Source organism: Numida meleagris, chromosome 9 (genome assembly GCF_002078875.1).
Source record: "Numida meleagris isolate 19003 breed g44 Domestic line chromosome 9, NumMel1.0, whole genome shotgun sequence".
NCBI classification, from domain to species: Eukaryota; Metazoa; Chordata; class Aves; order Galliformes; family Numididae; genus Numida; species Numida meleagris.
In genome coordinates this window covers 1,769,026-1,781,354 of record NC_034417.1, presented here as the reverse complement: position 1 = coordinate 1,781,354, position 12,329 = coordinate 1,769,026, and the positions used below count along the sequence as shown (strand labels likewise).

Here is a 12,329-nt window from a genome sequence, read left to right as displayed (position 1 = left end):
GTATCCCTGTTACCCAAAGGGATGCTGCAGGTGCAGGTGGTATCCCTAATACCCAAAAGGATGCTGTAGGTGAAGGTGGTACCCAAAGGGATGCTGCAGGTGCAGGTGGCATCTGGTACCCAAAGGGATGCTGTAGGTGAAGGTGGTACCCAAAAGGATGCTGTGGGTGCAGGTGGCATCTCTGGTACCCAAAGGGATACTGTGGGTGCAGGTGGAACACAAAGGGATGCTGCAGGTGCAGGTGGTATCCCTGATATCCAAAAGGATGTTTTGGGTGCAGGTGGTACCCATAGGGATGCTGTGGATGCAGGTGGCATCCCTGGTCCCAAAGGGATGTTGTAGGTAGAGGTGGTACCCAAAGGACTGCTGTGGGTGCAGGTGGCATCTGGTACCCGAAGGGATGCTTTAGGTGCAGGTGGTACCCAAAGGGATGCTGCAGGTGCAGGTGGCATCCCTGGTACCCCAAGGGATGCTGCAGGTGCGGGTGGTACCCAAAGGGCTGCTGTGGGTGCAGGTGGCACGTGGTCCCCAGAGGCATGCAGAGCATCCCTCTGGCTCTGTGCATGTCACTGGCTGCACGCACACACACACAGGGCACGCAGCCAGAGCCCGGTTTCGCAGGGTTTCTCACAAAACCTCACCTTTGCAGGATTTCCTGGGTCTATTGTGTGCAGCGAGCCCTGCGTGCAGAGCAGCCCCAAGGCTGCACCCAAGGTCAAACAGCACAAACAACGGCGGCAGCAGGCGCCAGCCCCATCCTGCAGCCTTGCAGGAGCTGCACGGGAGAAAACCCCACAAGCTTTCGTCCCGGAGCGGCAGCGCTCCTCTTTGCATCCATCCACCCTCGGATAGCACGGCAGGAAGCCAGCAGCGAGACTCAGCACCCGGCTTTCCTGCAACCCCCCCCCCACCTTCAACTAAACCTCCCCGAAATAACCCAGGGGAACAATGTGCCGTTGTCGGGGCGAGGTGCTGAGCCCTCGGTTTCACGCTTTCCCCCGCCGCGTTTTCTCTGCGTGGCCCCGGGGGCCGCTTTCCCCACGTGCTTTCTCTGCAAGCCCGCAGCTTTCTGCTCATCGGACGCGGAGGAAACAACCCGCGGTTGGGGGGGGGGGGGGTGGAAAGCACAGCTAGGAAGGGAAAAACTCAACGCTTTTTTTCTACGTTTAGAAAATCTAGCGGTTTTTTTGTTTGGGTTTCTTTTTTTTTTTTTTTTCCTCCCTCTTTTGTCCCATTGCTCCGTGGGCACGGGGAAAGGCTGAGAACGTGAAACTCGCAGGGCGGTGTTGCAGCTCCGCTTTCCCGCTTCTCTCGGCCATCCCCGCCTGCTTTCTGCCTTCACACTTCTCCTTTTAGCTCGGGCTCGCTTCTCCTTCCCTGCATCAGGGTGCTGCCTTCACATATGGCGCTGCCAGGACGTCTGCTGCCAAACCCCAGAAGGAGAGAAAACGAAGAAATAGGGCAGGGGAGCCTTCCATAGCGAGCCGTCACCCCAGCAATGATAACTCCCAGATATTTCCCATCCCTAACCTCCAGGAAGGAGCCCAAGGGCGAGGACCACGTGGAAAAACCCTGAAACTCTAAAACGAAGGCCCAACCCCATCCCTCCTGAAGCTCCAGCAGAAGGGTCCTGTGACGTTCTGCTTGGGAAAAGCCGCTCCTGACGTCAAGGCTGGAGCTTCCAGCCGCAGCAGCTCGGCGCCCACGGGCACCTGGCAGCTTTATTTTTATCAGCACAGCCCCCGCGGGGAGCCCGGAGCCCACATCCTGCTCTGGTTTCCCCCAACGTTGACTGCTCAAGATACACGAAGAGTGGAGAAATGTGGACGAGAGGGAGCCCAGCAGCCCCGCCACCCAGTAAGAAGCATGGTGCCCACGTGCTCTTGTCCACTCTTTATTCCAACGATCGCGTTCTCACTTTGGTCACAGCTCGGAACGGTGTTTTTTTTTTATTTTTTTTGGTAGCTGTTTTGAGTTTTACTTCCCTCCTTCCTCTACTCTGAGCCTGCTATCTATACTAGAAAATTAGACAAGTGCAGCAATCGCTCGTTGATAATAAATAGGTATTTGTTAGTTGACAAAGTTAAAGTGCTTTGAGAAGAGATGTAAGAAGCTCTATGCTAGGCTCTGGGGGTTTGTGTAGGAACGTAGTGCAGTAGGAAGCTCTGCTCTGCCTATGCACCCCCCACTACTTTGCCCACAGGCCCCGGGGCTCGGCCGGCGGCACAGCCTGCCCAGCACTCTGCCCCCCAGGCTGGGGGGGTTCCAGCAGTCAAGAGGGCAGGGGAGGGCTCGGACAAGGTGTGGGATGGCCCTTTGCACTTAGGCACAGGGACGGCATCCCGTATTTCACAGTTTAATCTTGCCTGGAGGCCTCAGAGCCCGGGGCGGGGGGTGCCGACCCTCCCCTGTCTCCTCATGCGGCTCCTGGGGTGGAAGTGGCTGCCGAGCCGAGACCCACAGCCTGGCTCCTCTTTCCCTGAGGAAGCCCAGTCCCTCCCCATGGGGAAAGGGGCACTGGGAGCAGGGCTGCCCGCAGAGCGATGCCCCTAGCTGCCTGCGCGGATTTGTGCGTTTAACGTCTCCCCAGGGCCTCCTGGGGCTTCCACCTCTCCTGCCAGTCTCTAGGAAATCTTAGGGCCCTTTGGTCTGTCCTCCCCCACACCCCGAATCTATAGCTAAGTCATCCTCCAAGTCTGTTCCATGCAAAACGCTAACTTAGTGCCTGCCCTTCCCTGCAGGTTGCCAGTGCTAGCTCCCGGTCGCCCTCCCACGTCACAGCCCTCTGAACAAACAACAAAACCCTTCCAGAGCAGAACGGGACCCACAGGTGACGCTGGGAACGTCCCAGCTGCTCGCCACCTCGGCCGGTTCTTAGCCACTAACACCCTGGAGAGAAGCACAGGCCAACCGGTTTGAAAGGCCAAGGGCTGGCTCCTCCTCTTCATCACATGCACGTTCCCAAAAAGAGGAGCCGTCGCGCCCTGAGGATCAGTGCATGCACATCTGCATAGTCCCCTGAACAAAGTCTGCACCTGGTGCGTGCTCAGGACCACTGGAATGGAGCTACCAGCGTGTGCCTGGGGACAGGCTGAAGTCCTTCCGCACCTGTGGGTACAGCAAACGTCCCCCGTGTGATAGGACACCCCCGGCCTCAAGCTCTGCTCCATCTGGCCCCGTAGCTGCCTCTTCCTCACGCCGACTCTTTCACCGAGGCCAAAGATGGAAGAGTTGCTGCCCACAGAGCCGGCACCCCGCTGGGGACAGTCAAAGGTTAGTGCCCAAGGAGCAACTGAGAGCAAGGGTCTCGCCTCACGTTAAGTGCAGGAAGAGCGGCAGCAGCCGGGAAGGTGGGCACGCGGCCGCGTCGCGCTCAGTGGAAGAGTTCCACCAACACCACCATGAGCAGCAGCTGCAGCCAGGAGGCAAACGTCATGGTGGCCTGGCCCTTCTGTGACATGAACCTGAGCTGGTTCACCAGGTGCTCCTTCACGAGAGCCTGCCTGAAGCCATCCTCCTCCGAGACGCAGATGTAGTGGCCGTAGTGAGCGTGGCTCACGTTCTGGATGAAGTAGAAGCAGTCCGGCTGCGGGTGGGTGTTGTTGCAGGTCTTGATGAGGGTGTTGTTGTGGTACCAGTTGTAGGTGGCGTAGTGGGACTCCACGGGACAGTTGAGGTAGTAGCGAGAGAAAGGGACGACGGGGACGACGGTGACGTTCTGGTAGGTGTCTGCTGGAAGAGGTTGGGAAGGGTGGGATGAGACAGGAGCGCCCAGGAACCACACGCTGCTCCACAAACCCAGAGGGAAGAACAGGTGGGTTGATGGGGACACGCTGCACGTTTGATGATAATGGCAAAGCACCGAGCCACACCTGGTGAAGTCCATGGGACTCTTCTCCCTGGATACCAGCAAACAGCTGGAACCTCCTCGGCCAGCTCAGAAGACCTCGTACTACCACAGCTTTACCAAAGATGGGAAATGAGGCCAAGCAAGATTGTTTACAGCACAGGAGAGGTTTCCCGATGTGCTGCCAGCTCTTTGGACACGAAGGCCCGTTTGTGAGCTGAGTGTGTTTGCACAGCAGCCAGACCGTGTGTCTGAGGGCAGGAGGCAAGACATTTCCTTGTGTCTGTTTGCTCCGCACAGCGCAGGCTGGGCAGGGTCACTTAGATCATTCCTATCTACGGGACATCTGCGGCTACCTGAGGCAGCAACGTGCCATGAGAATCGATCATGGTATTGCATAGCAAAAGGCATGACAAATATTCAGTCCATGCCTTATATTTACTTCGGAAATACACTGCGTAGCAGTTGACTCTGAGCCAAGATACGTGTGGTGTCTCGGTCACAGCACAGTCATAATGAGTTCACCAGAACTGAGTGGCAACAGCTCTCCCTGTCTGTGCAAACACCAGAGAATCAGCCACCCTGCATCACAGGGCTCAAACCCTTCACCTACCTTCCTTAACTTCACCCCTTTGGCACTTTCCTCGCCACGGCTCCAGGTTCAGGTTCTGAAGCACAGCCCTGGCAGATGGGAACAAGCATTAGCAAGGCGGTACCAGCGGGGAAGCAGCACTTTGGAGCTACGGAAGGAACTGCCCATAGAGATTGGGGTGGATCAGAAAGTTTAAACACCCACTATTAGCGGGGTAGGGAAGAACACCCCCCAGGCACTTAAGAGGTTGATGGATGACAAATATGAGACACAGCAGCTCGCCACAATCAACCACTTTAAACAGCATCACAGTCAGTAGGCCTTAATTTTCATCCACGAGGGCGAGCGTAACGGACCGGTACCTGCTCAATTCTAAGGGGAAAAGGGGGGTCTGGGTGCTCAGGCTGTGTGAAACCCATCAATTTATTTCCCCCTCTACCAGAACAGGGGTGCTGCAGGAGAGACAGACCCCAGCAGAAGCGCAGCTGCTGTGAACAGCACTGAGCACTGCCTGGCCACGATGGGAAGACGGTCTCAAAACCACGCGGCCAGGACAGGGAACGCTGAAGACGTGGGCATTTCCCCATGCTAACACATCCAGCCAAACTTGACGGAGAAGAGGCTTGCTTGCCGGTGCCACGTACCGGTTTCGATAGACCGACTGGCAGCGCCCGTCGGACCAGCCGCAGTACGGGTCCCTGGCCAGCAGGCAGCTCTCGCAGTTGTTGCGGTACGCCCCGCACATGTCCATGGGGATCTCCACCACCTTCCTCGTTGAGCCCACGTACAGCATCGCCTGCGGGAGGGAAGCAAAGGGGCTGATGCACCCAGCACCCTGTCCCAGCGCCGCCTCGCAAGCGTCTAGCGCTTCTCTAGCGTGCCCGCAGCTTTAGTCACTGCGGTGCCGGGTTGGATTCCACCAGCAGGGCTGGTAGCTCTCCAGGCAATGCAGTCATATCTCGCTTCCTCTCTATCTTCCCCCACCAGCTCTAGGTATAAATAAGTTTGCTCCATCGGTGCCAGCAATGTTTTCACCTCCGGGATGGAGCACCAGCATTGTCTGACAGCTCATCCGCCAGCAAGGCCAGAAAAGGAGAGGCAATCTGCAGGGGAAGCAGAACTCTGTGCTGGGATTTGACCCAGGCAGCAAACAGCTTCGTTCTTCCCTCGCCTCCAGGAAAGATCTCTCTGCCCGCTGGTCTGCACAGTTATCCAGCTCCGGGGGCATCAGCCCAGCTGCAAGGACCACCTCCCCTACAAACCCATACAGAGGCTACTTCATATCTAGGAGCTGGTGTTAAACTGCCTGTCCCTGCCTCCTGCTTGCTTTTACAACTACAGCTCCGACCACCAGTTTCTTTTCGATGGAGCAGACCTACCCTCTCATGGTCCAGGATCATGGACTGGATCGGGTCCCTCTTTGAGAAGACCTGGAGCTCCATGATGTTATGCACTCCTCCTGGCAGCTCCACAACCTTGTGGATGGATCCTTTGTCTGGAAAGCAAGACAGGAGAGCCCTGATGAAGGCAAAGCAGACGGACTAGAGCCAGAAGTGGGGAAACCAGGCATGGAACCAGCTCTGTGAGTCCAGCCCTTGCTGCGGCACACGGTACCCACTCCGCAGAGCCAGATATGACTGTGGCCCTGAAACCAGCCACCCAGAGGAGACTGGAACCTTTCTCAGAATGATTTTCTTAGGAAATCACCCTTCAAACAACAGTGCTTCCCAGAGCAGAGCACTGTCACCCCTCCAGCCAAGAGCCATGAGGAACCGATTTCCCCTCGGGGCCTGGGCAAGCCCTCTTTGTTCAGCTGCACCAGTTCATTTAGGCAAGAAAAACCAGCAGCTCTTGAACTCAACGCTGCTCTGTTGTGCCTTATCCCCACTGCCTGGGGCTGAAATTTGGACTTCTACCTTTCTGGCTTTTTAAGTAAACTGACTCCCTCCTCCATGAAATGACTTCAGAAATTTAAGAAAACAAGCAACTTGGCAGAGATGTGGCAATTCTCATCCCGGTGCAAAAGGGATCAGGAATCTCACCATGTACTCTCATTTAGTTGGCTCATAGCTTCCCTTTCCAAGTAGCCTCTCCCTTTCCCAGTGCAGCCAGGGGAGGTGAGGCAGGGCCCCCAAGAATGGTCAGGCAGGGAACAGGATCACCCCTCATCTCACCCCAAGTGTCTCCACGCTCACCACAGCACGGGTGGGAAGCTGCCCTGCCAAGCCCTGCAGCATGGAGCAAACTTCCTTGCAGGATTTGGAAGGCGTTAGCTGCATTTAGCTAAAGCTTTCAGCAAGATAACAACAGTAAGAGCATGCATGGGCTCCAACCCAGGTCACCAAGACTTGTCTGCATTTTTTCATGCCAGTAAACAAGCTGCAGCACAACACAGATGCAAAAAAAAGGATGAGCACAGCTCTCAGGGGTGAGCCTGGGCAGCAAGGCATGAAAGAGAGCACTGGGCTAGGGAAAACCCTCCGAACATCTAGGCAGAGGCAGTGAGTAGTTACAGCACATGAGAAACCAGGCAGTCCTGACTGAGCCCTCCAACTTCACATGGAGGACAGGACTTTTGCTCTGCTGACCCGTTTGCCTGCAGCAAAGCCTCAGGCTTGGCCTGGCACTACAGGGAGCACCAGTGGCTGTGATCAGCTGGGCAGGGCCTTGCTACCCCTCCTCTGCCCTAAAAACACACAGTCTGAGACCTTCTATAGGGTGAAGCAGCCCAACAGCATAAATCCCATGAGCTGGCATTCTGCTTTCAGCCTTCTGGATGCATTTAGCTCTACTGGGACTTGGGCAGCCCTCTTCTGCTTGACAAACAGACGTCAAGCTGACAGCAATGTAGCTCTGGGGTCTCACTTTCTCACTGAGGGGAAAGCAGCCCGGGGACCCAAAGGTTCCCAGTACCTGTTGCCAGATAAAGCACGGTGTACTGGTGTCCATCACTTGCAGAGACCTCGTGCACCCCAATCTTCTGGTAGCGGTGCTTGTTGTGGAATAAGGGGCTCCTGGTGGGAGCCAGGGGTTCCACCCGGTCCTCTACCTCTGGGTGGCTGTCGGCTATCTTGAAGGTCTCACTTGGGGTGTGCTGTCCAGAGGGAACACACTGCACCGAGAGGGAACAAAAGGCACTGTGTCAGTGGTGTCAGAGGAAGGCAGATCCCTGGGGGTGACCCTTGAGGGCAGGAAAGCAATGACATGCAGGGACACAGGATCATAGAGCAGGCTGGAAAACACATAGCAAACACCTTATCTACACACCTGGCAGCCTAACAGCGTTTCTCCTACTGCAAAAGTCTCACTTTAGAAGATTCAGACCCTGCCATCCCCCACCAGCCTAGAACAGCCTCTCCCCATGCTGCTGTTTGCTGCCAGGTCAGTTGTGCACCATGAATTGTTGGGTCGGGCCACAGATTGGTGCAGACAAAAAATTCTGTATTAGCAATCACAATGCGAGGCTTTGTCCTTCAACTTCAAACAAGAGCTCGGAACTGTTTGTCAAATACATAAGAGCCTCACTCCCCTTTATTTCCAAGAAGGTGTTGGACTTTGTCCAGCCTCCTCGTGTTTCCACTAACAAAGGTCAGATCCTTCCCACAGTGGCTGCAACCTGCCTGAGACCAGCACCCAGCTCCCAGTTGGCTGGCTGGGACCCTCACCTGCCCCAGCTCCTCTGACAGCAGCAGAGCAGGGACCAGCTCCCCAGACCTTAGGAGGCCTCTCTGCTTAATGTGGGTGTCTTTCATCATTCACTCACCTGCCCAGGCTTGATCTCTGGGTTGGGACCATTATAGCCTTTGAGCTTGGATGTCCGAAACACATTGTCAATGTCCCCAAAAGAATAGACACAAACAGCAGAGCTTCCCCTGTGGGCAACAAGACAAAGAGAGGGTCAGGGAGAAAGTGGCCATTGCCTTGGGCATGGCTGGGGCACAGCTGCGTGTCGCACCTTTGCTGCCCATGTCCATTCTGGCTGTTTTCCACCCATGTTCCTGCCAGAGAGAACAAAGGGCTGAAGGAAAAGACTTGGCCCACGGGACAGCCATCCCCCATTTCGCAAAGACCCTTACCAGGTGTTTGTGAAGAGTCCATAGACTTTGGAGTTCCTCCAGTTACTTGCAGGGACAAAGAAGACATCCTGCAGCCAGTTGAAGTTGCCCTTGGTGGCCGGGTCGACACAAATCAAGCTGGCCTTCAGGAAGGTGGTCCACTTGGAAGCAGAGAGAGAACTGGTTCCACCTTTGTCTTCCTGGCGTGGAAAGGAAGCAGGGAGTCAGGGTTTGGTAGAGAACAACACAAAGAACCCTCTGTATGGCACCTTAGGAGGATAACTGGGGGATGCCCTGGAGATATATTTGCCGCTGGTCACGGCAACGCTCATTTATCTCTAACATCCCAGCAAGACAGGAGCGTGTTGTCTCCCCTAAAAGCAAGATGGGAGCCCTAGGACAGGAACGCCAAAGGCTAGAGGGAGCCACAGGGGACAACTTGTGTGCTGACAGTACCAGATGAGCAGGCATGGCCATTTGTCACCCCTGTGACACTGTTGCCTCCCCACCATACACTGTTCCCATGGTACCTTACATAGCTGGGCCACTCTGGAGATGTTTCTGGGTGCCTCAGGACTCTTATCTGGATTGTCTTCGCGGAAGAAGTAGTAAATCTTGTCCTGGTAAGGCTCTTCATGCCTTAATGTGGTGGCTTTGACAAACTGGGGGTCTGGAAAGGGAAGAAAGCGGTCAGAAAACCTTGGTCTGAACATGCACCCTTTGGAAACACAAACTCACTGGTGGGTCCAGGCAAAGGACAGGTCCAAGCCCCTCCTCTATACCTGACCAGTCACAACACACATAAGATAGCTCTTCATGCACCACATTCCCATGGGTTCCTTTTCCTCTCCCTCCTCCATGCACCTATTTCCTTGCAAGGCAAATCCCCAGAGCCCAGTGAAGCCTTGGCTTCATATACAAAGGCTCCCCCAGTGGAGCAAGCTGCCTCATTGTTTGTGTTCGGTGTGGAAAACCCAGTAATGTTTTTCCTATTAATACATTGCTGCCACAAAGGGCATCACCAGCAGCAGTATGGTCCCCCCGGGCATCGTTAGATGGTGGCCCCATGGCGGGGAGTTCTGTGTCACCATGGGATTGACCTCACTGCTCTGGGTTTATCAGGTTTTTTCCTGCTGTCCTGAGTATACAAGTCCTGTTTAGCCTTGGTGTCGTTTGGATTATTGCCTTTGACCAGGGGTTCAATGATCTTCAGTTTCCCAGAGAGGCTTAGGGAAAGGCAGTGCAGTAAGGCTGCGGAAATTGAGGAGGTCCTTTCTGCTAATGGTTCTTTCCCCCATTAGCAGCCCAACAGCTTCCTGCTGCACGGTCATGACCCAGCTGGGGATTTGGGAAGAGTCACTGCCCAGAATGGAAGTTGTTCTTCCTGTTTCCACCAGCACTCAGCAGCTGATGGCCATCTTTACACAACAAGCATCTGACATGGGACTCGCCGCCCATTTCTCTCCATTTCCCCATCTTCTCCTTCCTCACTCTGAGCAAGTGGAACTCATGCCAGTTGTCTTGGCGCAGAAGCAAGGAGGTGAAATTCGCCCCGGCTGGCAGCAAGAGAGCTGCTGGGTCCCTCCCTGCCACAATATGGGGGACAGATCCCAGATGAAGCTGCTTGGTGGGGCAAAGCAGCAGGTCCCATGCTCCTGTACTCACTCTGCATCACCGTGTCACTTGTGTAGAGCTCTCCATCCCCTTTCACTCGTCGGAAACGGGGTATCTTGCCATTCTGCTGGCTTTTCTTGATGGTGGAGTAGATGTTAGGATCTGTGGGAGAGGAAGGCACATTTGCAATGAGCTGTTTCCAGAGGGGCCAGAAGGATTTGCAAGCGTAAAAGCAAGAACCAAGAAGTATCTGGGCATGTGGTCAGGTGAAGGGGACTCACAGATGGTGATACAAGTCAAAAAACCCAGTCCTCCCTCTGCCTAGGACTGCATGGGCATGGCAGGGCTCCCAGGGAACACCCTCAAGCCTTTTCCTTACAGAGCAGCAGGGATAATTTCTCTTCTGCCTCTGGAAGGGAGCCTCATCTCCCCTGCTACCAGGACCACAGCAGTGTACTTACTGCAGAATGACACCATTCCCACTGCACTCTACCCTCCCCTGCACAGAGATTCAACCCTCTCTCTAGGACAGGAACAAACAACCTCGTGCCGTACTCTGTCCTAGAAGGACAAGCATCAATATGAGGCAAAACCCAAATCACCAGCTAGAGCAGAAAGGCACAGCCCTTGGAGAGCCCAGGCTTCCTGCATGGCACTGCAACCCAAAACATGTGAGCAACCAGACTTACAGTCAACGATGACGAGGGAATTTGCATCTGGAGTGAAAGGAGCAAGACCTCTGCCATCCTGAGGAAAATCCTTCTCCTTCTCTGTCTGGGGAAGGAGAGAAATGGCCCCTGAGAAATGCACTCAGTTCAGGGCAGGGCAAGGAGGGCTGGGGAAGCAGGTGCTCACATCCTCCCCCCAGCAAGTGAGCACAGAGGTGACTGGGGCCACCTCTGGCTTCTACGGGCCTCTGCTCGTGGGGGCTGTCCCACGCTGTCACAATAAGCTGCTTGAGGGAGTCAGCATTTCAGAGCACTCTGGGGCACAATTCTACAGAGGCAGCAAGATACAAAACAGCAAGTACTTTGCTCTGCTCCCTTCACACCCCTCAGTTTGTGATTTAAGCCGTTGCGGGGGCATCAAGGAGCACTGAGCTCTGCTTTGGCCTTAGGCCCACTCCCAAACTATGCTGCATCCCCCACAGTGCCTGGCTGTTCAGTGGAAAAGACACCAGGACAAGCAGGGCAGAGGAACTCCAGCTTACCAAGTGCCAGCAGGTGGGATTGCAAGCGCCAGTCCCACACACTAACATCTTATTTCCATGCTTTGCTATTAAAGTGATGAAATTTTTATTGTCCTCCTGCAAGAGAAAGAAGAGGATCGTGAGCAGCTGTGAATGGCAGACCACAGCCCTGAAGCTCCAAGTCTACAGCACTGTCAGTACTCTGCTATACGGCTTCCCAGCTTTTCCATAGGTGTTAAAACCAGAGGAGCAGTCCTCCAGCCCAAGTCCTCCAACCCACGTATGCTGTTCGTCCAGAGGTAGGACCTACCGGACTCCCAGGCTTCAAACAGTGTGCTCCATTTTCCACAGGGAACTCTACCTGGTGTAAAAGAGAAAGAGATATGCTTTAATCACTGCCCTCTCAAGGACAGCTAACAGGGGCTCAGTCTCACGTGCCACATACTTAGTTGCTCTCTTAGCAAGAAGCAAAGCAAGCATGGCAGTCAGAAGGTCATAAACACAGCAGCTCAGCCCTTTTCCCCATCTGAAAGCCCTTGGGAGACACCGAGGTGGCAGGACTGGGTCTTTCAACCCTTGGGGGTGACGTGGAGAAGTGGGGATGGAGGGCCAAAGCAGCGAGCACAGCCTGGGTTGCTTCCCAGAGGACTGCAGGAGAGGGTCTGTCATTGCGAGGAGTAAGCATCCGGCAGTGGATGTGCAAGGACTGGGACACACGAACCCCGCTGTTCCTCGAGAACAAGAAATATTTCTGGGAATAAACCATGGGGACTGGCTTGTTAGAGAAGGACAAGGATGGGTCGTGTGAAAGCTAACCGTCCCAGGGTTTTCCTGTTGTTTTAACTCAGTGCCCAGCTGATTCAGAGCTTGCTGTTTTTGAAAAAAGGCAGCCTGGTCAGTGATGATGGAAGGGGATGGGAACACAGCTCCTCTGCAGTAACCTGAGTCTATGCATCCCCTTCCATGCTACAGAACACATCCCCCACCTGAGTAATCCTAGCCCTGGGGCAATAAAGACCTCAGGAAGACCAC

At 54.9% G+C, this 12,329-nt stretch overlaps 1 protein-coding gene across 4 annotated transcripts in view; it reads right to left on the bottom strand.

Annotated features, from left to right (window-relative positions):
• The window catches only part of SEMA7A (semaphorin 7A (John Milton Hagen blood group)), a 33,770-nt gene continuing 23,319 nt past the window's right edge, over nt 1,879-12,329 (bottom strand). For 3 of the 4 annotated variants that reach the window (XM_021407228.1, XM_021407225.1, XM_021407227.1), the window contains 12 exons: nt 11,608-11,658; nt 11,319-11,414; nt 10,798-10,882; nt 10,160-10,270; nt 9,025-9,164; nt 8,516-8,694; nt 8,203-8,311; nt 7,353-7,551; nt 5,819-5,934; nt 5,084-5,235; nt 4,461-4,528; nt 1,879-3,732 (listed from right to left, as the gene is read on the bottom strand). In XM_021407228.1, the coding sequence (XP_021262903.1) occupies nt 3,374-3,732; nt 4,461-4,528; nt 5,084-5,235; nt 5,819-5,934; nt 7,353-7,551; nt 8,203-8,311; nt 8,516-8,694; nt 9,025-9,164; nt 10,160-10,270; nt 10,798-10,882; nt 11,319-11,414; nt 11,608-11,658 (1,665 nt within the window). In that variant the 3' untranslated portion in view covers nt 1,879-3,373. The remainder of the gene's footprint in view (nt 3,733-4,460; nt 4,529-5,083; nt 5,236-5,818; nt 5,935-7,352; nt 7,552-8,202; nt 8,312-8,515; nt 8,695-9,024; nt 9,165-10,159; nt 10,271-10,797; nt 10,883-11,318; nt 11,415-11,607; nt 11,659-12,329) is intronic. The other variant, XM_021407226.1, reaches the window with a different exon arrangement.